The 27,093-nt window shown below is 45.2% G+C and overlaps 1 protein-coding gene across 2 annotated transcripts in view; it reads left to right on the top strand.

Moving 5' to 3' along the window:
* GMIP (GEM interacting protein) overlaps window positions 1-27,093 on the top strand; it is a 48,356-nt gene that overhangs the window by 9,053 nt on the left and 12,210 nt on the right. Inside the window, exons 2-11 of one of the 2 annotated variants that reach the window (XM_032782036.2) lie at window positions 10,468-10,561; window positions 12,197-12,254; window positions 15,890-15,953; window positions 17,525-17,650; window positions 18,055-18,119; window positions 19,909-20,019; window positions 21,448-21,528; window positions 22,158-22,346; window positions 23,143-23,280; window positions 26,032-26,222. In XM_032782036.2, the coding sequence (XP_032637927.1) occupies window positions 10,468-10,561; window positions 12,197-12,254; window positions 15,890-15,953; window positions 17,525-17,650; window positions 18,055-18,119; window positions 19,909-20,019; window positions 21,448-21,528; window positions 22,158-22,346; window positions 23,143-23,280; window positions 26,032-26,222 (1,117 nt within the window). The remainder of the gene's footprint in view (window positions 1-10,467; window positions 10,562-12,196; window positions 12,255-15,889; window positions 15,954-17,524; window positions 17,651-18,054; window positions 18,120-19,908; window positions 20,020-21,447; window positions 21,529-22,157; window positions 22,347-23,142; window positions 23,281-26,031; window positions 26,223-27,093) is intronic. The other variant, XM_032782038.2, reaches the window with a different exon arrangement.

Here is a 27,093-nt window from a genome sequence, read left to right as displayed (position 1 = left end):
GGGCTCGCTGTGGGAAGCGCACGGAGGGGCAGAGGATGCTGAATGCTCCAAGGAGAGACCCAGGAGGTGAAGACGTGTGAGCTTCTTGCCCTGAACAAGTCTGCTCCAAGGGAGAGGAGGCTCCCCAAAGTCCTGCCTGGCTTTGTGGGGAGCAGTTCCAGAGCATCGCCCAGGGACTCCGTGACACATGCATCCACTGAAGTGGGTTTTAGCCCACGAAAGCTTATGCTGAAATAAATTTGTTAGTCTCTAAGGTGCCACAAATACTCCTGTTCTTTTTAGTAATGGACAAGAGGCCCATTGTACTAAGCACTGTGCAAACACAGAACTAGGCAGTCCTGACCCCAAAGAGGTTACAATAAGACACAAAAGGTGAATAAAAACATACTGACTTGGAAGTGCTAGAAAGCAGCAAGACAGTATTGGTCAGTAGCCTCAATGTATAGTAAAGGGGTTTTAAAGAGCGATTTGAAGTATAATGAAGTAGTTTTGTAGATGTTTCTGAGGAGCTACTTCAAATTATGAGGGGCATCATGGGAGAAAGCATGAAGATGACTGTTTGAAAATTTAACAAGTGGCTAATTGAAGCTAGCACCATGGGGCAACTGGAGGTGGGAATTGACATCTTGATAGCAAGAGAGACGATCAGAGAAATGTAGGGCTGGAAGGGACCTCAAGAGGTCATCTAGTCCATTCCCCTGTGTTGAAAAAGGACTAAGTATATCTAGACCCATCCCGACAGGTGTTTATCTAACCTGTTCTTTAAAACCTCCACATGAAAGGGATTCCACAGCCTCTCTAGGACAGCTGTTCAAGTGCTTAATTATCCTTAGTTAGAAAGGATAATGGTTAACCTAAATCTTCCTTGCTGTAAAGCCAATTCCTTCTCAGCCTACCCTTGATCCTGGAGATTGATCACTGTTTTCTTAACAACAACCATATAACATAAAACTTGTATAGTGTCTCCTCAGTCTTCTTCTGTAGACTAAGCATGCCCAGTTCTTTCCACCTTTTCCCATAGGTCATGTTTTCTAAGCCTCTTATAATTTTGTTGGTCTCCCCTGGATTCTCTCCAATTTATTCACATATTTCTTAGAGTGCGATTCTCAAAACTGGACACAGCACTCCAGCTAAGACCTCACCAGTGCCAAAGAGAAAGGAACAATTACCTTCCATGTCTTACATATAACACTCCTGTTAATACAGCCAGAAAGATATTTGCCTTTTTTGCAACAGTGGACTGTGACTGGTGATGGGCCATGAAGAGCCTTGAAAGTGAATACAAGTAGCTTATGTTTAAATGGGATGAAGTTCCTTTATCAGAGATCCTTGAGGCATGTAAATAGATTGGTGTGGAAGTTTTTGGAAAGTGTAGGGGATAATTTCCTGGTGCAAGTGCTGGAGGAACCAATTAGGGGCAGAGCTCTTCTTGACCTGCTGTTCAAACAGGGAAGAATTACAGGGGAAGCAAAAGTGGATGGGAACCTGGGAGGCAGTGACCATGAGATGGTCGAGTTCAGGATCCTGACACAAGGAAGAAAGGAGAGCAGCAGAATACGGACCCTGGACTTCAGAAAAGCAGACTTTGATTCCCTCAGGGAACTGATGGACAGGATTCCCATGGGAGAATAACATGAAAGACAAAAGAGTGCAGGAGAGCTGGCTGTATTTTAAAGAATCCTTATGGAGGTTGCAGGAACAAACCATCCCGATGTATAGAAAGAATAGTGAATATGGCAGGTGACCAGCATGGCTTAACAGTGAAATCCTTGCTGATCTTAAACACAAAAGAAGCTTACAGGAAGTGGAAGATTGGACAAATGACCGGGGAGGAGTATAAAAATATTGCTCAGCCATGCAGGAGTGAAATCAGGAAGGCCAAATCACACTTGGAGTTGCAGCTAGCAAGAGATGATAAGATAACAAGAGGGTTGTCACAGGTATGTTAGCAACGAGAAAACAAAAGTCAAGGAAAGTGTGGGCCCCTTACTGAATGAGGAAGCAAACTAGTGACAGAGGATGGTTGGAAAAAGCTAATGTTACTCAATTGCTTTTTTGCCTCTGTCTTCACGAACAAGCCGTCAGCTCCCAGGACTACTGCACTGCATATTGGTGGAAAAGGGACCAGCCATCTGGAAAGGAGGTTTTGGACTATTTTAGAAAGCTGGACGAGCACAGGCTATGGGGTGGATGCGCTGTGCATCTGAGATGATACTAAGAGTTGCGATGTGAATGCAGAGCCTATTCCCATTAATCTTTGTAAAGATGATGATCAGGGAGGTCCCGATGACTGAAAAAGGTTATGTAATGCTCATCTTTAAAAAGGGAAGGAGGAGGATCTGCGGAATTACAGCCAGTCAGCCTCACCTGAGTCCTTGGAAAAATCATTGGAGCAGTTCCTCAAGGAAGATCAATTCGAAGCACTTGAGAGAGGAAAGTGATCAGAAACGGTCAGCATGGATCACCAAGGGCAATCAATCCTGAATTTAACCTTTGCCTTCTATGACAAGTAACTGGTCTGTGGATGCGGGGAAAGCGTGGGATGTGTTATTCTGACTTTAGCAAAGTTTTTGATACTCTCCCACAGTTATTCTTGCCAACAAGTTAAAAGTATAGCGGATGATGGACTATAATGGTAGAAAGCTGGTAGATCTGTTGAGTGCTCAACGGATAGTGTAATGGCTTCCATGTCTGTTGGCAGCGGTATTAAGTGGAGTGCCAAGGGTTCGTCCTGAGCCGTGTTTGTTTCTATCCCTCCTTAATGATCTGGAGAATGGTTGTGGATGCACCCTGAGCAAGTTTGCCAACCGACACTAAACTGGGAGTGTAGATATGCTGGATGGTAGGGCTAGATACAGACGGACCTAGAAAATTAGAGGATTGGGCCAAAAGAAACTTGATGAGGTTCACAAGGACAGTGCAGAAGTCCTGCATTTAGACGGAAAATTCTCATGCACGGCTAACAGACAGGAGACCGAATGGGCTTAGCAGGCAGTTCTGCAGAAAAGGACCTAGGGGTTACAGTGGATGAGAAGCTGGATATGCGTTAGTGTGCCCTTGTTGCCAAGGGCTAATGCATTTTGGTCGTTGTAATTAGGGGCGTTTTGCACAGAGATCAAGGGATGTGATCATTCCCCTCTATTCAAGCATGGTGAGGCCTCATCTGGAGTACTGTGTCCAGTTGTGGCCCCATTCTACAAAAGAATATTTTGGGAAATAGGAGGAAAAAGAGATCCAGCAGGAAGACAACCAAAAATGGATTAGGGGCTGAACAATGATTTAATGAGGAGAGAGCTGAGGAACTGGAATGTTGTAGTCTGAGAAGAAGAATGAGGGGGATTTGATAGCTGCTTTCAACACTGAAAGGGGGTTCCAGAGGGGATGGATCTAGACTGTTCTCAGTGGTACCAGATGACAGAACAAGCAGCAATGGTCTCAAGTTGCAGTGGGGGAGCTTTAGGTTGGATAAAAAACTTTCACTAGGAGGGTGGTGAAGCACTGGAATGGGTTACCTAGGGAGGTAGTGGAATCCCCTTCCTTAGAGGTTTTTAAGATCAGACTTGACAAAACCCTGGCTGGGATGATTTAGTTGGGGATTGGTCCTGTTTTGAGCAGGGGGTTGGACTAGATGACCTCCTGAGGTCCCTTCCAACCCTGATAGTCTATGATTCTATGTGCTGAAAGGCCACTTGGAGGCTGACAGCAGGTCAAGACAGATAGGCATTGCTGTTGGATAAAAAAGGGACTATCTGTATCCCTATTAATGAATGTTTTGAGTACACAACAGTTTGCTTAATGGAGCTGGCATTTGCTAGGACAGGAAAACGTCTTAAACCCAATTTTTCTGCTTTAAATTGAAATTTTAACGATAAATACAGTGAAGGAACCTGAGTGACTGAGGCTATTTCTATTTTATATTCCCTTGCAATCAATCCTCACTTTCAAAAGCATAATCTATAATTTTGCACATCGCTATTGTAGATCACACACTGATGAATCACTTCCTCCTGTTTTACACTATCTTTTATATCTACAACTCTGTAAATAAAGGAGAAAGGAAGGTGACCACTCAAGAAAAAACAAGACTGGTTAGCAAGTTAGATTCCTAAACACAGCTTGTGACTAATTTTTCCAGTTTCAGATGATTTGTTAGATATGTTGTGCCTCACTTTATGAAGTGACTATTTCTCCCAGAATGCCAAAATCAGAAAAGAGGCCTTTTAACTTGTCTGTGACTTCTGGTTGTATTCGCTGATGCTTCTAGTTCTACATACAGGGCCAGTGAAATAGGCGGAACTGCAGGATCTCAGTGCTTGGATGAGATGGTGTTTGGAGGAGGGATTTAGGTTTATTAGGAACCGGGGAATCTTTTGGGAAAGGAGGAGCTATATAGGAAGCATGGGCTCAGCCTAAACCAAAATGGAACCAGATTACAACTTTTTAACTGTACATGCCAGCAAAGGGATTTTTAAACTAAGGGCTGGAGGAAAGTGGACAGGTACGGAGGAAGCACATGGTTTGGACACATCCCTGGAGGATTTATTAAAGGGAATACTGTATATCCTAGTAAAAAGGAGAGGATAGAAGTTGATAAAGTGCAATAGGAAGTGAGGCAACAATCAAACAAAAATGAGTTCCTGTCAATTATGTCACATGAAAGCAGACAACTAAATATTGACAAATGTTATAAGTGCTTATATACAAATGCAAGAAGTCTAAATACTAAGATGGATGAACTGGAGTGCCTGGTATTGAAATGAAGATATTGCTACAATTGGCATCACAGAAACTTGGTGGAATGATGATAAACAATGGGATACGGTAATACCATGGTACAAAATATATAGGACTGAGTAGGTCACATGGATAGGAGAGTGGCACTATTTTTGAAAGAAAGGATAGAGTCAAATATAATAAAAATCTTAATTAAATCTAAACAGTACCAAAGAATCTTATGGATAGAAATTCCATGCTTGAACAACAAGAGTATAGCAGTAGGAATATACTACCAATCACCTGACCAGCATGGTGATGGTGAAATGCTAGGAAGAGTACAGACTACAAAAACATTAAACCCAATAATGGGGGTTTTAACTCTCCTCATATTGACTGGGCACATGTCACCTCAGGACAAGATACAGAGAAAATTTCTAGACACCATTAATAACTGCTTTTTGGATCAGCTAGTTCTGAAACACACATGGGTACAGGCCATTCTTGATTTAGTCGTAGTCCAAGAGGTGACTATAGCTTAATTGCTTGCTCATAGTGTCCATAATGTAATTAAATTTAACATCCTTGTAGAGGGGAAATAGCAAAGAAAGCCACCACAGCAGCATTTTACTTATAAGGGGAACTACACAAAAACAAGGAGGCAAGTTAAGGTGGAAATTAAAAGGAACAGTCACAAGAGTGAAATGGCTGCAAGCTGTATGAAAACTATTTAAAAACACCACAATAGAGTCTCAGACTAACTGTATACTCCCAATTAAAAAAAAAAAGGCAAGAGGGCCAAAAAATGCCACTAGGGCTAAACAGATAAAGAGATGGTTAAAGACAAAAAGACACTTGAAAAATTAGAAGTCAAATCCTACTGAGGAAAATAAAAAGGAGCATGAACATTGGCAAGTCAAAAATAATTAGGAAGGCCAAAAAGAATTTGAAGAGCAACTAGTAAGATACAAACTAACAGCAACATTTTTGTTAAGTACATCAGAAGCAAGAAGCCTGTCTAACAGGCAGTGGGGCCACTGGACAATTGAGGTGCTAAAGGAGCACTCAAGGAAGACAAGGCTGTTGCAGAGAAGCTACATGAATTCTTTGTATTGGTCTTCATTGCAGATGGTGTGCGGGAGACTCATACCTTGGTCCATTCATTTTAGGTGACAAATCTGAGGAACTATCACAGGTTGATAGGTCAGAGGAGGTTTTGGAGCAAATTGATAAACCAAACAGTAATAAATCACCAGGACCAGCTGGTATTCACCCAACAGTTCTGAAGGAACTCATATGAAGTTGCAGAACAACTAACTGTGGTATGTAACCTGTCACTTAAATCAGCCTCTGTACCACATGCCTGGCAGATAGCTAATGTGATACTGATTTAAAAAATAAAAAAAGACTCCAGAGATGATCCTGGCAATTACAGGCCAGTAAGCCTAGCTGCTGTACCACTCAAATTAGTTCAAACTGTAGTAAAGAATAGGATCAGTCACATAGGTGAACACGTTATGTTAGGGAAGAGTCAACACAGCTTTTGCAAAGGGAAATCATGCCTCACCAATCTTAGAATTTTTAGGATGTCAACAAACATGTAGATGAGGGTGATCCATTGGATATAGTGTACTTGGACTTTGAGAAAGTTTTTGATGAGGTCTGTCACCCAGGGCTGGCTCCAGGCACCAGCTCAGCAAGCAGGTGCTTGGGGCGACCAAGAAGAAGGGGTGGCACATCAGGCTCTTCAGCGGCGGGTCCTTCTCAGAGGAAAGGACCTGCCGCTGAATTGCCACTGAAGAAGAAAGCAGCACGGTGGAGCTACTGCCGAATTGCTGCCGATTGCAACCGCAGCTTTTTTTTTGTTCTTTCCGCTGCTTGGGGCGGCAAAAACCCTGGAGTCGGCCCTACCATCACCAAAAGCTCTTAAGCAGAGTAGGCAGTCATGGGATAAGAGGGAAGGTCCTCTCATGGATCATTAACAGGTTAGAAGATAGGAAACAAAGGTTAGGAATAAATGGTCAGTTTGCACATTGAAAGGTAAATAGTAGGGTCTTCCAAGAATCTGTCCTGGGATCAGTGCTGTTCAACATACTCAAATGATATAGAAAAACAATGGAGGTGACAAAGTTTGCAGACTACACACAATTACTCAGGATAGTTAAATCTTAAAACAACCTGCAATGAGTTACAAGCGGATCTCATAAAACTGGGTGACTGGGCAAGAAAATTGCAGATGAAATTCAATGTTGATAATTGCAAAGTAAGGCATACTAGAAAACAATCTCAGTAGTGCATAAAAAATGGAGTCTAAATTAGTTATTACCAGTTGTGGAAAGATCCTGGAATCATCGTGAATAGTTCTCTGAAAACATCTGCTCAATGTGCAGCACACACAAGAAAAAGCTAACAATGTTAGGAAAGATTAGGAAATGGATAAATCTGTACTACACCCATACCTTGAATACTGCATACAGTTCTGGTCAGGCCATCTCAAAAAAGATATTAGAATTGGAAAGAGTACAGAAAAGGACAACAAAAATGATTAGGCATATGACAACATCCATATGAAGAGAGATTAAAAAGACTGGGACTGTTCAACTTGGAAAAGAGACAACCGAGGGGCAGATATGACAGGGGTCTATAAAATCATGAATGATGTGGAGAAAGGGTAAATAACACTTCCTTATTCACTTTCACATAACACATGAACCAGGGGGTCACCCAATTAAATTAATAGGCAGCAGGTTTAAAGCAAACATAAGGAACTAGTTCTTCACATAACACACAGTCAACCTGTGGAACTCATTGCCAAGGGATATTGTAAAGGCTGAAATTATAACTGGATTCAGAAATGAACTAGATAAGTTCATGCAGGATAGGTCTATCAATTAGTCAAGTTGGTCATGGATACAACCCCATGCTCTGGGTGTGCCTAAACATCTGACTGGTAGAAGCTGGGACTGGATGACAGGGGATGAATCACTTGATAAATTGCCCTGTTCTGTTCTCATGGTCTGAAGCATCTGGCATTGGCCACTGTCAGAAGACAGGATATTAGACTAGATGGACTGTTGTTCTGACCCGGTATTGCTATTCTTATGCTCTTATGACCAATTGAGTTGTGAGTCTAGTGAGGAGCAGAATTTCTATAAGTCTAGGGAAAAAAAAAAGTCAATGATCATGAGATAGATGTGCCCTTCTCTTTGCTGTGGTCTAGTTCACAATTCTCAAGGTGGGACCGATGAAGCTGTGTAAATTAGACTCTTTGGGTTGTCTCTTTCTGGTCATTCTGAAAGAGTAACATGATTCTACCTTGCATTTTAGGTCCGGCTCTCTGTTGGGGCCACTCATTGACATTCGGGCTCACTCCTGGCATTTTATGGGAGGCTCTAGTGTTACTCATGTATCCTTGCCAACATGTAACTCGACTGTACTTGCAGGGCCACAGTAGGTTTGCTATAGATGATCAGACTTTTCACCTTTGAAGAGTTCCTCTCTCATGACGTGGAAGTCACAGGCTGGATGTGGGACCACTGAGAGGTAACTGGGCAAGCAGTAGGATACAATTTACAATGGTGTATTAGCATCAATGGTGATTTTAATCAGCTCTAATTTCTCTCATGAGGCTGGCAGGCAAGTTCAAATGACCTCTACACTTCCTCCAGGCCTTCGGTAAAAGCAGACCCACTCCTGGGTTACATTCCCTGTTGGGATGAAATGCTCAGACTTTTGAAGAATGATGTCACCATTAATCTCTGTTTTTTGCTCAGCAAAAGCAAATAAGTTATAAACGTTCCCATCTTTGTGCTCCATTGCATAGAAGAGGTGAGGTGCCTGCACTGAGCTGAACTTTGTTGCAGCTTGGAAACTGGCCATGCTCCTTTAACACGGACTTTTCCATGACCCACCAAACTGATAGGCTTGGGGTAGGCTGCATTGGCCTTTTTCCTTTACTCTTAATGATGCTTCTTTAAAATGAATTGGCCTCTGACAACTTGACAGACACAGAGAGTCACTTTCACCTGACCCAGGAGCTTTATTAGAATATGGAAGCAAGATTATCTCTAAAGCTGCTCTGTCTTTCTCTGCTTCGCTGTAAAGCTTCTGTCCAGAACCTTCACAGCCTCCTCACTTCCTGCCAGACAATTGTGCTTCAGATTTAAAGAGAGTCTCACAACCTATCTTTGATCTTGCAGGCACAGCCCACCCTAAAGGCTGAGAGGAAAGGAACAGGGCATGACCCCATCTCCTTTTGTATCAGCAGGAGGAAAAAGGCTGGTTTGCACTGGGGAGTATGCAGGAACCCTGGAGGGGCAGAACAGTAGGTGCCTTCCTCCTGCACACTGGAGAGTTCTGATAGGCAGAATTCCCCACTCCCTGGACTTCAGTGTGGCTCTGCAATGGACTTTACTATGGGGGCTGCATATGGGTTCCACAGTCCACTCCTCACTGAGGAGCTGCCAGAGCAGCCAACCTTCTAATAAAAACCTGACTTGAAAATCTGCATATTTCAGCTGGGACGCAGACCAGTTGTAGTCAGATTAACAAGACAGGACACTGACTTTTCCATTAAGCACCATTAACTGACATTTGCAAGCGCTTGCTCACTGACTGCACCTCTCAGCTACAAGTGAAGCAACTCTTGATTTAGGTCAACCACATCCTGTTTCCTGGAATGTCAGGGGGACCAAAAAAAGAAAAGAGCGAAGTTCACTTCTGTTTATGCCAAATATGCCTAGTTCTCTATTTTAAAAATGCCCTTGCTTTTCTGCAGTGACGGGTCTAGTTTCTGTCCATAGTCCTAACTAAATGTATCTGAGTAGGAAGCAAGATTTGCCAACTGTACATCCTCCATAAAACACATGTGCTCACGACCACCTGTCTGTCTGTGCAATTTTTGGCAGAATATACTCAGGCCTTTGGAAGAGCAATGGCAGGAATTTATTGTTGTGTTATGAATGCTTGTTGTGGAATAAAGCAGATATAATATTTCATCAGCTAGAGTATCACCAGAAATAAGCGTGTTATGGTATTGAGAAATGGTTACTACATGCGACACATTGCAGCACAGGATAGCATGTGTTGTTCAAGCAATGAAAAACTTCCACAACTCTGCCCTGCCCATGCATTTTGATCCCAATCTGCAGTTACACACACACCTCTCTGCCAATGCACATTACGAGTCATATGCACCACTAACTTATACACAAGACTTGGGGTCCAAAGTAGAGGCCAATTACTAACTTGATCCACGTGTAGTGCAGCCAGGTACTATGTGCAAGCTTCTCACACATGGTGCTCCAATACACATTAGCACTGACCCACAGTGCTCCTGCTATTTCAGTTCAGCGCCTATTCTCAAAAGAGTTCTTGCTAATTTACCTATCTGATTTTGGACCTGTTCCCTTGCCCACTGGAGCCGGTGGAAAGACTCCTATTTACATTAGTGGACTCTGGATCTGGTTTCTTATTTCCAAGGAGCTCGGTCACCCAAGCAGCCTTGGAAAATGTCTGGTTTTCCCACAATTTTATCTCCTCCCACCTGTGGCCTCCCCTTATCACCCCACTGTCAGCCCACCATTGTTTTCTATTTACCTCACCATTCTCCTTTATTTTAGCTCGTTCTCTGTATATTGGACCTGATCCAAAGCCCACTGCAATGCACAAGTCTCCCAGTGACGTCAGTGAACATTGGATCAGGGCCTTTGGGATTTCTTAGCAAAACTGTTTCTCTTTCCTACTTACTTCCAGGTCTCAACCATCAAGTGAGAGGGTCTGAAAACAAGAAGCGTTACAGTGAGATTTTCCGGAGTCTGGATGCCTTAGAAATCTCGCTTGGAAATGCGTATGTACACAAATAGGATGGGACTGGTTCCATGGGGCCTTAACCATCCATATCGGCTTTTTCCCTTTTCTTCTTTCACAGTGTTTACACAGTCACTCTATATGTTCTTTGTGACTCATTACTTCCATTGCTTATTAATACCCTTTCCATGTTTAGAAAAATTAGAGTCCCCTCCCTGCTTCTTTTTCTCTAGGTTAGAAATTTGCTGTTATAATTTAGATTTACTTTACTAACTACTATCTTCCAGGCTTCCTAGGCTATCAATCACCTGCCTTTCTTCTGAGGTGTCTTACTAGAGGATGTTTTCAGGGAGCTCTGGATTTACACCAGTGAGATCAGAATCTGGCCCACTTGTTATTGTCATTGAATATGTATTTCGTAGTATCACCTAGAGGCCAACCTGATTCAGTGTCCCATTGTGCTAAGTGCTGTCCAGAGCTAACGACAGCCTCTGCTCTGAAGATCTTGTCTTTCCGCCTTAATCCACACACACTCTGAGCCTGCTTGTGGAATCCTCACCTGTGATGGTGACCACTTGAAGTGAATGGGGCTACTTGCGTGAGTCAGTGCTCACTAGTGTAAATTCCTCACTTGGCCCTATATTATGAAATCAAACACTGAAGGAAATGTCTGTCTCTCTCATGTTTTATGTTTGCCCGTGAAGTGTACTCTCTCAAATAAAGCTATTTAATTGGTAAAAGAAATCCATATGAAATAGCGAAGGGAGGCTCATTGCAAAAACAGATAAGGTGGCAGAGAAGGGTTTATTGAGAATCTCTATTGCTTTGTAGCATATTAAATGGTGGGGATTATAACAGTAGTTCGGTTAAAATTCAAACAGATAAAAGGTGGAGAGAGAACAGGAGAACTTGTGGCACCTTAGAGGCTAACAAATTTATTTCAGCATGAGCTTTCATGAGCTACAGCTCACTTCTTCAGATGCATAGAATGGAACACGCAGACAGGAGATATTTATCCTGTCTGTGTGTTCCATTCTATGCATCCGAAGAAGTGAGCTGTAGCCCACAAAAGCTTAGGCTGAAATAAATTTGTTAGCCTCTAAGGTGCCACAAGTACTCCTGTTCTTTTTGTGGATACAGACTAACACGGCTGCTACTCTAAAAGGTGGAGAGTTCATTCTGCTGGGCATGTTTGTTCTGTTGCTCTAGTTAACTCTGGGATAGGCACAGACGCCCACTGATGGCTTCAGCTGGGTGTGCCATAGCTATAGTTGCACTATAAACATGCCTTTATGTATGCTCCTTAAGCTTGGTCTCAGTTACATCCATGAAACCCAGTGAAGTAATTGAGGTTAAATGGGTTTAACAGAGCAGAATTTGGGCATCTATCTTTCTAATGACTACCTTCAGCTGAGACATGGATCCCCCAACTCTGCTAAAGGCTACAATTATCATTTCTGGTTAGATTCTTAAATAATGTAAATTATTTAGACTAAGCCAGGTCAAAAAACCAGCTGGTTATAGATTGACCTCTCTCCTAGTCATATTCTGCATTTTAGACCCCAGAAGAAATGGGCTCAGCAGTAAATTAAGTGCCATGGTTCTAGTCCTGCATTTTGCAGCTTCCAAGATAGCTTTAAGTCTTTATTATTTAATCAGTTTATTTACTTTACAGGACAGTTGACATGTTCATTGATGACACAGACATGACCCCAGAAAGTGAGATGCTCCCGGTAAGTGAAGAGAGACAACCCTTTTCAATAGAGATATTATTAAGTAACATTTATTCTAGCAAGGGAAATGAAGTTGTTTTGGTTGGGATTCTTACCAAAGGGGGGAGAGAGAGATGCTAGATGCACAGATACAGTGATGGTGTTAGAACAGTGGTGAGCAACCTGTGGCCCATCAGCGTAATCCACTGGCCAGATCCAGCTCCAGGTACCAGCTAAAGAAGCAGGTGCTTGCAGGACCGGCTCCAGGGTTTCTGGCGCCCTAGGCGCCGGGCCATTTCGCCGCCCCGTGCACGGGTCTTGTGGTTCCGGTGGAGCTGCCGCAGGCATGCCTGCGGCAGGTCCACCGGAGCCGCGGGACCAGTAGACCCTCCGCAGGTATGACTGCGGCAGCTCCACCAGAGCCACCTGCTGCCCCCCTGGCCAAATGCCACCCTCCCCATAATGCTGGCGCCCTAGGTGACTGCCTAAGTTGCCTAAATGAAAGCGCTGGCCCTGGGTGCTTGGGACGGCCAATACCAAGGGGCAGCATTCCGGCCGCTATTGGGGCGGTACGTCTGGGTCTTTGGCAGCGGGTCCCTCAGTCTCTCTCGGAGCAAAGGACCTGCTGCCGAACTGCCACTGAAGGATGGAGTGGTGCGATTGCGCTGCCATGGCTTTTTTGGACGGGGGGGAGGTACTTGGGGCAGCAGAAAACCTGGAGCTGATCCTGCCACTGGCAGGCCATGAGACAGTTTGTTTACATTGACCATCTGCAGGCATGGCCCCCCCGCAGCTCCCAGTGGCTGGGAATGTTGAACTGCAGTCAGTCACTGGGAGCTGCAGATGGTCAATGTAAACAAGCTGTCTCACAGGCCACCAGCAGATTACCCTGACAGGCTTCAGGTTGTCCAGCACTGTGAGAAGAACCTGTATATAACAGAAAATGAGAAGTGTGACTAATTTTATTTTGGGGACTAAAGAACAGATAATACTTCATGGAATTTTCAGGTGCATGCAGTTTGGATTCACTCTTGCTGATTAAGGAAAAGTAATTTCCTCCATGCCAGGAATCACTGGGTAAAGTTCTAGGACTCGTGCTATGCAAAAGGTCCGACAAGATGGCAGTGCTGTCAACCTAAAGTGTTCAAAAATCATGAGTCAGGCAGCAAAAAGTCATGAGAGTTGCTTAAAAGCTCAAAAGAATTGCTTTAGTCAATGCAAATTATTGTAAAAAGAACAGGAGTACTTGTGACACGTTAGAGACTAACAAATTTATTTGAGCATAAGCTTTCCTGGGTTACAGCCCACTTCATCGGATGCATAGAATGGAACATACAATAAGAAGATATTTATACATACAGAGAACATGAAAAGGTGGAAGTACCCATACCAACTGTAAAAGGCTAATTAATTAAGAGAAGCTATTATCAGCAGGGGAGAAAAACTTTTGAAGTGATAATCAAGATGGCCCATTTTGGACAGTTGACATGAAGGTGTGAGGATATTTTAACATGGGGAAATAGATTCAATTAGTGTAATGACCAAGCCATTCCCAGTCTCTATTCAAACCTAAGTTAATGGTCTCTAGTTTGCATATTAATTCGAGTTCAGCAGCTTCTCCTTGGAGTCTGTTTTTGAAACTTTTCTGTTGCAAAACTGCCACCTTAACATCTGTCACTGAGTGATTACAGAGAGGTTGAAGTGTTCTCCTACTGGTTTTTGAAATGTTATGATTCCTGATGTCAGATTTGTGTCCCCATTTATTCTTTTGTGTAGAAACTGTCCGGTTTGGCCAATGTACATGGCAGAGGGGCATTGCTGGCACATGATGGCATATATCACATTGGTTGATGTGCAGGTGAACGAGCCCCTGATGGCGTGACTGATGTGATTAGGTCCTATGATGGTATCTCCTGAATAGATATGTGGACAGAGTTGGCAATAGGTTCCTGGGTTAGTGTTTTTGTTGTGTGGTTGCTGGTGAGTATTTGCTTCTGGTTTGGGGGTTGTCTGTAAGCAAGGACTGGCCTGTCTCCCAAGATCTGTGAGAGTGATGGATTGTCCTTCAGGATAGGTTATAGATCCTCGATGATGCGCTGGAGAGGTTTTAGTTGGGGGCTGAAGGTGATGGCTAGTGGCATTCTGTTATTTTCTATGTTAGGCCTGTCTTGTAGTAGGTGACTTCTGGGAACCCTTCTGGCTCTGTCAATCTGTTTTTTCACTTCAGCAGGTGGGCACTGTAGTTTTAAGAATGCTTGATAGAGATCTTGTAGGTGTTTGTCTCTGTCTGAGGGGTTGGAGCAAATGCAGTTGTATCTTAGAGCTTGGCTGTAGACAATGGATCGTGTGGTGTGTCCTGGATGGAAGCTGGAGGCACGTAGGTAAATATAGCGGTCCATAGATTTCCGGTTTAGGGTGGTGTTTGTGACCATCGCTTATTAGCATAGTAGTGTCTAGGAAATGGACCGCTTGTGTGGACTGGTCTAGGCTGAGGTTGATGGTGGGATGGAAATTGTTGAAATCATGGTCCTCAAGGGCTTCTTTTCCGTGGGTCCAGATGATGAAGATGTCATCAATGTAGTGCAAATTATTGTCTCAGTGCAATTTAATGACACATAGTAGCTAAGACTAGATGATCTAATGTTCCCTCCTATCCTTAATTTCTACAAATCTATGAAAAACTATGTGATTTTTTTAAAACAGACTTGGGGTTCTTTTTATTTGCCTTCAGGTTTTTGAACCTTTAGGCTGTACTCATGTTATGTTTTCAGGCTTTTCTCCAGAACCAACAGGGTTAGAAGCCTATTTGTCCCTGTCACGGATCGTGCACACCTCAACCCCTTTTGGGATGGGGCACGGGTTGTTATAGGCCCAAGGGCAAGTCTGCACGACCCCTCTGGGTCTTGGAGTAATGTGGCCTAACAACCAAAGTCACTCTACCTGCCCTCAGAATCAAGGCTGTGCGGCCTAGCAGCTCAAGTCAGTAGAGCGGCCCTTATAATCAGTAGGGCTGGTGAGGCAGGCCACTACTCCAGGGTGGGCGGTGGCCAGGATAGGGGGACCCAGGCCCTCCCTCTCCACTGGGTCCCAACCCAGGGCCCTCTTGGTGGCAGGGTTGCCTGCCACCAGCTCAGCGGGGATCCAGCTGAAGCACGCTAGTCTCCAACCACCTCCCTGCAAAGGCTCCCTGCGTTATTTCCTACCTGCTTCTCTGTAGGTTGGGGTCTCAGGGTTCCCCCGGTCTCTCCTCCCTCTGTGGCATCTGGAGCCTGGGAGTCACTGCCATCTGGCTGGCCTCTGTGTCATGAAGTGTGAGCGGTTCTTCATCAGGAGTCTGCAGCACACCTCCTTCCTCTCCAGCGGTCAGCCCCAAATGAATTGGGTTGCTCCCTTTTATACCTGGCCTCGAGCAGGGGTGAGGCCTCCTCAGCCTAAAGAGAGGCATACCCAGCAGTCCTAGTGCGGGTATGCACGCCCTGTCAGAGTCCTCCACATTTCTGTAAGTTGTGGAGTTTTATATTATGCCACTAGCCCTCTATCAAGTCTTTGGCCACCTTCCTCACTACATAAAACTTCCCAGGAAATAAGACTCTAAGAGCAGCTCTTGGTAAGTTCCTCTAAACATCTGGATAATAATTTTCCTCTTTGTTTTATAGGTGGATGAAAGTTTCTACAAGAGCAAAAGCAATTTGGAGGGGCAAGTGCAGACAAACATCACAGGTAACTTAAGAGAAGCAAACTAAAATATATAGATGACTCAAGAATAGTTGATCCATTTTCTGTCATTAGCTCTTGTACCCCACCTATGAAAAAGAATGTACAATTCAGATGTCCCCTGGTTGCAATTAGTGTGTATGGTCATGGCAGATTCCAGCAGAGATGAATATAGTCACATATGTCTATTTGGGGCTCTAAAGCTCAGTATTCACATTGCTCCCTATAACCCCATGAGATGGGGTGCTCTACTCACCACCAGGACGGCACTTCTTCTTGGCCACTCTGGGGATTAGCTCTGCAAGGCCAACACACCTTTCTACACTTACACATCATCTCTCCATCCCCTCTGGCTGGTCTGTAGCCTCTCTCTTGCTCCAGGAGTTGCCTCTTCATGACTCAGCCCTCCAGCCAGTCCCTTTCAGGCTTGTGTATCAAAGTCCCTTCTCACCAGCAGTCTCAGGAAGTCTTCCCTTTCACCACCCCTGGTGCCACTCCCTCAGTGTCTGGTAGGGGAACCAGGCCTACCCTCTTCTCCGGGTTCTAGCTCAGGGACCCTCTAATCAGCAACTAAAGTCTATTCCTTCATAGACCTTGCTACCTTTCCCTGAACCTTCTCCTACCTACCTTCCCTCTCTCGGAGTTTGCCAGCCTCCCAACTGCCTACTCCCAGGGAGTAACTGTGGGCTACGTGTCTTTATACATCCAATCCTGCTCCTTCCTCCTCATATGGGCTGCCTCATGTAGTCAGGGGATTACTTAACCACCTGATTCCCCTCAGCTGTGGCCTGTTGGGTTAATTAGCCCCATTCTTAATCTATATTAACCCTTTCCAGGCAAGCGTGTGGTGAACACCCCTCATACCTCCTCTGAGCCCCTTGTTTACACGTTTTCACTTGTTATCTCACTAACATCCAACCTTCGTACACTAACTTTGACTTTTGAGCACTGACACATTAATTCACTATATTACTATAGCTGCCTGTCAATTTTTAGTAGAATAAATATTTGCCCAATAATTTAAAATCAATTACTGAATTTGAAATGCTGTTGTTGCTCACTTTTCATAGACTCATCAGTTCTGTATTAATCACTGGCATCATAAAGTCCCATATAAAACCATGTCTCCCCTCATGAGACCCTTCCATTGAGGAGAAGCTATTTTCTAACCTATGTGATGACAACTTTAGCTTGAAGTTCTTTCAGAATTGCTGATTTCAGTGCTGTGAGTCTGTCTCAGCATCCTCAGGGAGCATAACTGCAGTTCGCCACTCCAAGCATCATCACACAATGGGCTCTGGCTTCTAATTTACAAAAAAATAAATTTAATAAAACATTTTATTGGGGACCAAATGCATCTAAATTGCCTCAAACTCATATGGCTGTGCTGGGGAGCTGATGTGAGATTGCAGAGTGCTGTGAAATAGGCTAGTATAGCCTTGTTGTTCCATGAAAGATCTCTTCTATGACCTATTGTTATCTGAAGATGGCACAAGCCAACATATCAGAGAGATTCACCATGGGGAAGCCTCTGCCTGTCCTCTGAAGCCCTTCTGAATCTGGATTTATTTTTGTAGTTGAAGAGGCTGATGAGATGCTGATAAAATGCGAAGGTGGTGTTGATGCAGCCCTTGAATATGCCAAAACATGGTGTAAATATGTCAAAGAACTGCTGAGCTGGATTGATAAACGCCTGAATTATGGTGAGTCCCATTAGTGGAAACCATAATCTCTCTTCTGCTTCCATTTATGATACCAAATTATCTCATTGCATAAGGGTGAAGTAGGGCCAGCTTTAAGATCTTGTACTCTCCTAGCTTGGTGTTTCTCTGCAGAGCCAGTGGTGGGGGGTGTTACTGCAGGCAGTAGTGGATTCAAATAAGCTAACAAGGAGCAGGTGAAAGGTTACTCTAACTTGGGTCTGCACCAGATGTTAAAATGCAGAATCATTTCTTAGCAGAAAACGCTAGGCTACAAGTTCCTCTAGTCCTAGAACCTTCTCGAGGATGATGCCAAATCACATACTGACTGAGCAATACCTCTGTTCTTGGGAGACATCCTCCTGCCATTGAAGATCTAGAGACTAACCTGTTCTTCCCTTTCACAGAAATAGAGTTTGCCAAAAGCATTGTGAAGATAGCAGAATCAGGCCAATCTACCATTAAACAACAGGTAAAATTTCTTTGGGACTTTCCTTCTTGGATTGCTTTCACTGTACAAGAGAGCTTATTGTGTCACTGTGTATACATCACTCATGGAGTCAAATCAGCTCTGTTTTGAATCATGCTGAGGCCTATAGGACACAATTTCCTATTTGTTAAAAGCACAATTTTGCAAAGAAGTTTAGTAATTTGTTGTGTACAAGCCTAAGCAAGGGCATTAAGGAAAATCCAAAGGCCAACATAACATAAGAACGTGGGAATTCCCAGATTGGAGCAGACCCATTGTCTATCTAGCCCAGTATCCTGTCTCTGCCAGTGGCCAATACCAAGACTTCAGGGGAAGGTGCAAGCAACTGCACAGTAGGCAGCTGTGGGTAATCTGCTTCCTATGAAAGTTCATCCTAACGCCTAATAGTTAGATATTAGTTTAAATAATGAAGCAGGAGGTTTTATATTCCTTCCTGTAGATGGGCCGACTCACCCCCGCGGCACCTCCTGCTGGTTACCTCTGGGAATTAGCCCTGTTTCAGCTTGGAGCACGCTCTACAGGCCAGTAATCCACCTGTCCTCTGGCCCTGTGTCCCTCCCTGGACCCAGCACCCTTTTACATGGGGTGCTACCCCCAAGCAGTCACCCCTTTCTCTGAGGGTTTCCCCTTCCCAAAGGACCCCCACCCTCTATCCCCACTTTGCCTCAGTATAGGCTACTGCCTAGTCTCCACCTAGCTCCTGTTCACTGGGGCAGACTGCAGTATCAGCCACTCATCATAGGTAAAGGAGTTTGGACCTGCTGCCTTTGCCTACCCCTGGGTTGCTTCCTGGAACCCCCAGTAGTACCTCTTGGCCTAATGCTAGGTGGCAACCTGGGGCTTTCCAGGCAGGAGCTCCTCTGCCTTTCCCCAGCCCTGCTCTACTCAAGGTACCTTGTCTCTGGCTCCCTGCAGCCAGGCCCTTCTCCTTCCACAGCTAGAGGAAGACTGTCTTAGGCTTCTGGCATCACTGCCTCTTATGAGGACCCATTGCTCAGTTTGGCGCATGGCCCCAGCTGCAGCCACTTCCCCAATCAGTCCAGCCTAAAGGCTGCTTTCCCCAGCCACAGCCCCTTCCCATGGGTGCTTTTAACCCCTGCAGGCAGGAGCAGGGATCTACCCTGCTGTGCTTCCAAAAGTTCTGACCACGCTCCCGTCCCTGTTCTTTTATTAGTTGTCCCCCGTAATCAGTGGGCTTCTGTGGTCCTGTGGGTCCTCCCCTTAGGCTGGGGGAGGATCCTTTAGCAGTGGGCGGGCTTTGCTTTGCCCGCCCACTTCCCGGAAACCCAATAGATACGCTTCCAAAAGTTCTGACCACACTCCCGTCCCTGTTCTTTTATTAGTTGTCCCCCGTAATCAGTGGGCTTCTGTGGTCCTGTGGGTCCTCCCCTTAGGCTGGGGGGGGTCCTTTAAAGCCTGCCCACTTCCCAGGAACCCAATAGATATGCTTCCAAAAGTTCTGTCTAGCATTAATTGTCATAGTATAGTTAATAAAGCTCTCAGAGCTGGGACAATTTCCTTTTTCTTCCATATGGTTATAAAGGGAACAAAGATTGTTCAATGCAGTGGACAAAGGGATGCATTTTTAATATGTCAAGGGAGTGGAACACAGAATAAAAACTCCCTTTGATGCTGCTTTGTGATGTGCAGTGTGTGTTTGTTATGGCTGTAATTAACATGGACCATTTCAGTTCATAATAAGCAAAAACTCTTTTAACCCAAGCTGTTGTGACTACCTGGTATTTCCAATGCACGCTCTCTGCCTCTCCAGGTCTGCATGCCACTCCAGCTGCTCTATACCATGGTCCTGGAACATGACATCAGGATTGGGAGTTTAGCCATTGAGACTGCAGGGGCTTTGCAGCTGAGAGAATACTGCCAGGTACTCTATTTCCTGTTTAGGTGAGACAGTTTAATCTCACTGGTTAGCCAAAGGCAGCAGCTAGGGTAGCTCAATAGCCCATTAATCTTTTGGGAGCTAGATGCTCTCTCTGATTTGACTGAGAGAAAAGGGAAGGAAGTCCACACCCAGCTTCTGGAAAAGGGAAGTTACTTTCCAACACAGCAGCATTCTGAGAGCTTTGGTTTCTGATGTCATAGCCTCAGCTGCCAGAGCCAGTGCTGTCCTCAAACCATCTCTCTCTCCACCTTCCCATGACCAGCATCTATATGGTATCTCAGCTGTCTCGGGTCATCAGTGATGGTGAGAGAGCCAGAAAGACCCCAGCTTGCCTCTCAGAGGCCAGATGGAATCTGCAGTCCCTTCTTACTAGAGGACTGCACACATTTGATCTGGAGTTGCTGAGAGGCAACAAACACAGAGCCTTTACACAGTCCCTTTCCAGAGCAGAACCTCGCTGCGGCCCATCCTGCCCATTCTTCCATGCATGTGAAGAGTGTTTCTGTTCTGCTGAACTGGCAGGATGCCAGGACCTGTGCAGGGGGATCATATACTATAGCATGGAGCTCCACTCTTCAGGGATTCCTGGCATATCTGTGTGTAACAGCTCATTGGGAGCTAAATGGGCTGGGAGTATCGGTACCTACTCCATCGTTCCTCTCAATGGTGTGCGTGTGCAAGAGAGGGAGGGAGAGAGACACACATACAGTCTGGAACCTAATCTAGCTTTAGGCTGCAGTGGCAGCTGCAGAGCAGCTCAGAGTATGTCTGCACTGCAGTTAAACGCCCACAGCTGGCCTGTGCCCACTGACTCAGGCTTGTGGGGCTCAGGCTATGGGGCTGTTTATTTGCAGTATAGATGTCCAGGTTCAGGCTGGAGCCCCAGCCAGAACGCGTACACCACAATTAAACAGCCCCATAGCCCAAGCCCCTGAAGCTCAAGTCAGGTGGCCTGGACCAGTCATGGGTGTCTAATTCCAGTGTAGACACACCCTGAGTGACTTGGAAGGAGTTTTTCTGCCTCCCCGCTAGTTTGCCCAGTTACTCAGGCTGAGGCAGGGCAGGTGCTGCAGACTTTCCCCTCTTTCAATCTTGATGACATGAAGTGACTTGGTTTAATGTAACCCTTTAGTGGTGTGGGTATGAAAAAGAGGCTGCAGGAGTAGAGGGGTAGGATTAGCATCCTGACACTGATCCTTAAACAGCTCCAGCCCCAGCCTTTGTAAGACAAGGTGAAGGATCACGTTTGGGGCTCAGAAATGTTAATGCCAGAAGAGACCATTGTGACCATTTCATGTGACTTCCTGTCTAACATAGGGCTCTCGGTGGTGTCTGCATCAAGCCCAATAGCTTCTGGCTGAGCTAGAGTATAACTAAGCTGTTTTCACCTGCACCTTTATTCCCTTGCAGCCTCTCACAGCCAAGAGAAATGAAATTGAGAAGTGGCGGAAAGAATTCAAAGATCAGTGGCTAAAGGAACAGAAAAGAATGGTAAGAGACTAAGAGGTGGAAAATGGTGAGAGAGCCAGGCCATCTTGACAGCTACAGGCCCAGAACACTGAGAACATGGGGCCTCTCAGCCGTACTGAGAACTCTTTACTCTGACCTACACTGCTTTGCGAGGTGGGAGGGTCCCAGAGCTTGGGCTGCAGCCTGAGCCCTAACATCTTCACTGCAATTAAACATCTCCTTAGGCTAAGCCCCATGATCCTTAGCCAGCTGGCATGGGCCAGCCGTGAGTATCTAATTGCAGTAAAGTGATACCCATCCATCTCAATGGGGTATATGCTCTAAAGCCTAACGACAGTCATCATTAATATGTAAATAATTAGTTGGAGGTGTGCAATGAGGATGGTGATGAGTCAGGGCAGTGTGGTCAGGAGGAGGAGTGAGAACAGCGCTGGGAGCCAGGAGATGCCAAATTCCAGTCCTGCTCCTTGGTATTGTAAGTGATGCTTGCACAGAGTCCTCTCCACAGTCTGACGCTGGCTAGCACTGGCCTTAGAGTTAGTGACACTCGGCATCCACAAAACAGATGCTTTTATGGCTAGCAGACCTGTGGACCCAGTCTCCTTCCAGCCTGACGATGTGCCCTAAACTCCCTCCTTCTCGGATTACAGAATGATTCGCTGTCATCCTTGCGCAAATCCCGGCTTCACTACATACAGCGCTGCGAGGAGTTGGAGAAAGCCAAGCTGCTGAGTGCCAAGGCAGAAGATGAGTACCAGAGCATAGCAGCAACTCACCCTGGCAGTGCCAACAAGCAGCTGGAGAAACGGCGCCGCTCTCGTGAGGAGGCACAAGTGAAGGTGATGGGGTTGTATCACGTCTCTCTTATACAGATAACTGGGGAACAGGCTCAATGAACTAGAAGCCACTTGTAATATTGGACACTGAGTAAAATATTATGAAGCTACTAGGTTCATCCTTTGCTGCTGGGATGTGGGGTTGATCAGGGCAAGGTCTTGAGTTTTCAGCCTTTAATCATTTTGGATACCCTCTGCTCTTTCCCATTTTTGGCACCCACAAAGGCACCTGTGTCCAGAAGAGTCTGGGACCCTGAGTAGCCTGTTCCTCATGTAAAGAGGAATATTCACTGCTCGGTGGCTTTGCCATGCTGGGCTAGATACCCCGGTAGGCTGAACACCTAGCATTATAACTGAATGTGCTGCAGAGCAATGCAGAATGCTCCAGTGACACAGATGGGTTTTGAATACACTAGCCTTCTGGAGAGTTTGCAGCCTGTTGATTAGAGATGACCAAAAATTTTTGAATGCAAAGTTTTGTTTTGTTTAAAAATGGCCTTTTTTCCAAAACAATTTTTTTCATGAAAAATTATTACTGAAATTTTTAGTTTTTCACAAAAATATTTTGTCCCATCTTTGATTTTTTTAAATGTATCAACAAAGTATTGAAAATCAGCACTAAGACTTAACATAAATGTTTAACAAACAAACCGATAGCCCCATTCAGCTCATCTCCCATTGTGTTCTGTGTTATCATGTGTCACCCCACTCATGGCTGCACTGTGGTCGCCTGCCTGTGATTTCCAGGGTTCCCAGCCTGGCACTGCTGCTGCTTCATTCTTTATTTTGCTGTACCCAGGTCCAGGAAGCAGAAGTTTCTTACAAGATGTGCATCAGTGATGCCAACTCTCGTCGGCAGGAGCTAGAAAAGGTGCGGGAGAGAATTGTCTCTCATATCCGGAAACTCATTTACCAAGGAGATGAGGTGCTGACACGGGTGAGTATGACACTGCTGTGCCACTTGCTTCAGTCACAGGGAAGTCATCATTCAGGATAGAGCCACCTGATCTTTCTCTACTATATAGATAATTAATGTGATGGTTCTCAAGCAATCAGAACCCAGATCACACCCTGAGGGTATGTCTACACTACGGGATTATTCCGATTTTACATAAACCAGTTTTGTAAAACAAATTGTATAAAGTCGAGTGCACGCAGCCACACTAAGTACATTAATTCGGTGGTGTGCGTCCATGTACTGAGGCTAGCGTCGATTTCCGGAGTGTTGCACTGTGGGTAGCCATCCTGTAGCTATCCCATAGTTCCCGCAGTCTCCCCCGCCCATTGGAATTCTGGGTTGAGATCCCAGTGCAAAAACAGTGTCACGGGTGATTCTGGGTAAATGTTGTCACTCAGTCCTTCCTCCGTGAAAGCAACGGCAGACAATCATTTCGCGCCCTTTTTCTCCTGGATTGCCCTGGGAGATGCCATAGCATGGCAACCATGGAGCCTGTTTTGCCTTTTGTCACTGCCACCGTATGTGTAGTGGATGCTGCTGACAGATGCGCTACTGCAGCGCTACACAGCAACATTCATTTGCCTTTGCAAGGTAGCAGACGGTTACTATCCCTATTGCACCGTCTGCCATGCCATTGTAAATTAGCGATGAGATGACAGTTATCAGTCGTTCTGTACTATCTGCTGCTGTCATGGGTGCTCCTGTCTGGCCTCACTGAGGTTGGCCGGGAGTGCGTGGACAAAAATGGGAATGCCTCCCCAGGTCATTCCCTTCTTTATGTTTTGTCTAAAAATAGAGTCAGTCCTGCCTAGAATATGGGGCAAGTGTACTAGAGAACCAGAGAGCACAGCTGTCATGTCAGAGCCCCAGGATCCTGCAAAATGATACTGATGCGCATTCTAAGGGGTACCCTGCCAACCAACCCCCACTTTTTGCTTCTCTCCTCCCCAACCCTCCTAGGGCTAAGTGCAGTGTCCCCCCATTTGTGTTATAGGAATAGTAATAAAATGCAGGAATAGAAATCCACGACTTTGTTAGTAGATAAATGAAGTGCGGTAGAGTTCAGCTCTGATGATAATTGTCAGGCAGACAGAATCTTTTCTTTAGACAGGAAACGAGGGGTGATAGAGCTCAGACTCAGTTTTATCATGAGGACGAGTACACCGTTCGTCTACCATCTGCCACGAATTGACAAGAAGTTCATTCCCTATTTTTACCCAGGCGCCCCCAGCCGACTCACCGAGGCCAGCCAGGAGCACTCACAGGCTGATGATGATGATGGATAGCAGTCATATTGTACTGCCTGCCACAGGGAAGGGGATGCTGGTGTTCAGCACTGCAGCACCCCATCTACTAGCAGCATGCAGTAGACATAGGATGACACTGAAAAAAGGCGAGAAACGTTTTTTTTCCCTTTTCTTTCGGGGGGGGGGAAGGGTGTAAATTGACGACATACACCCCGAAAGACCCGGGAAAATGTTTTTGATCCTTCAGGCATTGGGAGCTCAGCCAAGAATGCAAATGCTTTTTGGAGACTGTGGGGACTGTGGGATAGCTGGAGTCCTCAGTACCCCCTCCCTCACTCCCTCCCTCCATGAGTGTCCATTTGATTCTTTGACTTTCTGTTACACTTGTCACACAGCGCTGTGCTGCGGCCTCTGTCTATCATAGCCTGGAAATTTTTTCAAATGGTTTGTCATTTCGACTTCTGTAACAGAGCTCTGATAGAATAGATTTGTCTCCCCATACAGCGATCAGATCCAGTATCTCCCATATGGTCCATGCTGGAGCTCTTTTTGGATTTGGGACTGCATCGCCACCCGTGCTGATCAGTGCTCCACACTGGGCAAACAGGAAATGAAATTCAAAAGTTCACGGGGATTTTCCCGTCTACCTGGCCAGTGCATCTGAGTTCAGATTGCTTTCCAGAGCGGTCACGATGGTGCACTGTGGAATACCCCCGGAGGCCAATACCATCGATTTTCAGCCACACTAACCCTAATCCGACATGGCAATACCGATTTCAGTGCTACTCCTCTCGTCGGGGAGGAGTACAGAAACCGGTTTAAAGAGCCCTTTATATCGATATAAAAGGCCTCGTTGTGTGGACGAGTGCAGGGTTAAATGGTTTAACGCTGCTAAATTCGGTTTAAACGGATAGTGTAGACCAGCCCTGAGCATCGCTTTAGTGCTGACTTTGCAAGGATCAGTGGTCCCATACATAGCTATAGTGACCACAAACCTCCTACTCTATCAGGGGAGTCTGTGGGACAAGGCTGAATCTGGTGGCAGATGATGTGGAGACAAAAACAGAGGCTAGAGAGCAAGCTCAGAGCCAGTGAGCAAAGCTCATCCTGTATATGATTCAGCATAGAAGAGGTGAAGTCCTCTCTTGGCTTGCCCAGAGGAGCCCTCACCAGCTTTACCAATGACCATGACTGAAGTACAGTTCCTATAGCAGCTGGATATGGGGTAGGGGTCTGTGTTTTGACTGGCTAATAGGCTTGTATGCAGATGTATTTAAATTAAGTGCAATTCTTTGTGTGATTTCATTAATAAAGTGAAACTAAAATGCTAGGCAGCTATCTCAATAAGCAGGAAATCGTGGCGCCTGTGCAAGAGCCTTGTTTACAACTGAACTGAGAGCCTGGGGGACACAGCTGAGATTCCAGGGAAAGAGAGGGTCACCTAGGCCTAGTGGTGTTTCATGCTTTTTGGGATTTCCATAAGGTCACCTTGAGGATGTTCAAGTTGCAGCAGACTCAGGCGGAGAAGATTCCAGTGGGGTACGAGAACATGACTGAGTACTGCAAGCCCTACAGAATGGGTGAGAAATATCTGGAATTCATTCAGAAGCTGCAGAAGAAAGAGGTCCCCATGGAGGTGTTTGAATTTGAAGCATTTATTCCTGCAGGGCAGAGGTAAAGAAATGTAGAACCAGAGCTGGTGGCTCCAGAGCTTGAAATGTATAATAAGCTGAATAAAAAGACTCATTTAAAGCATTTTACGCTATAAAGTCACTTGTGATGCTGCAGGGTTATTAATGCTGAGAAGACCTAGAATGGGCTAGTTGATAACTTTGAGAAGTACCACAAGCCAAAGCCCAAACGGGTCTGTTCTCTCCAGCCTCTGCATAGCTTCCATTAATATTAGCAGAGAAGAGACTCCCAAAGATCATTTGTTTTCTTTGTGATGATCAGTAAGTGTTAGGGCCTGCACAAGGGTAACTTGGTCCAGCTGTCTGCCCCAAGTCAGGAGTTTTCTCCTACTTGTTTAATGTATTGATCTTCATTATCTCATATGTATGATGTTTCATTTCCAAACTACTCATATTTATATATTTCCTGTAGACAGAAAATATAAGGGAAATTATATTAAACTTAGTTATATTGAAATTAATGGGCAACAGGTTTATAACAAATATAAGGAAGTATTTCTTCACACAATGCACAGTCAACCTGCAGAACTCATTGCCAGGGGATGGTGTGGAAGCCAAGAATATAACTTGGTTCAAAACAGAATTAGATAAGTTCAGGGAGGACAGGTCCATCTCTGGCTATTAGCTAAGATTGTCAGGGATGCAATCCCATGCTCTGGTGTCCCTAAATCTCTGTGTGCCAGAAGCTGGGACTGGACGACAGGGGATAGATCACTCAGTAATTGCCTTGTTCTCTTCATTCCCTCACAAGCATCTGCCACCGGCCACTGTCAGAAGATAGAATACTGGACTTGATGGACCATTGCTCTGACCCAGTGTGGCCATTCTTATGTTCTTAGTATTGACTGTCAATC

Source organism: Chelonoidis abingdonii, chromosome 26 (assembly GCF_003597395.2).
Source record: "Chelonoidis abingdonii isolate Lonesome George chromosome 26, CheloAbing_2.0, whole genome shotgun sequence".
In the NCBI taxonomy this organism is placed as follows: Eukaryota; Metazoa; Chordata; order Testudines; family Testudinidae; genus Chelonoidis; species Chelonoidis abingdonii.
Note: the sequence above shows the minus strand (reverse complement) of the source record. Positions and strands in the feature narration are given on the sequence as shown.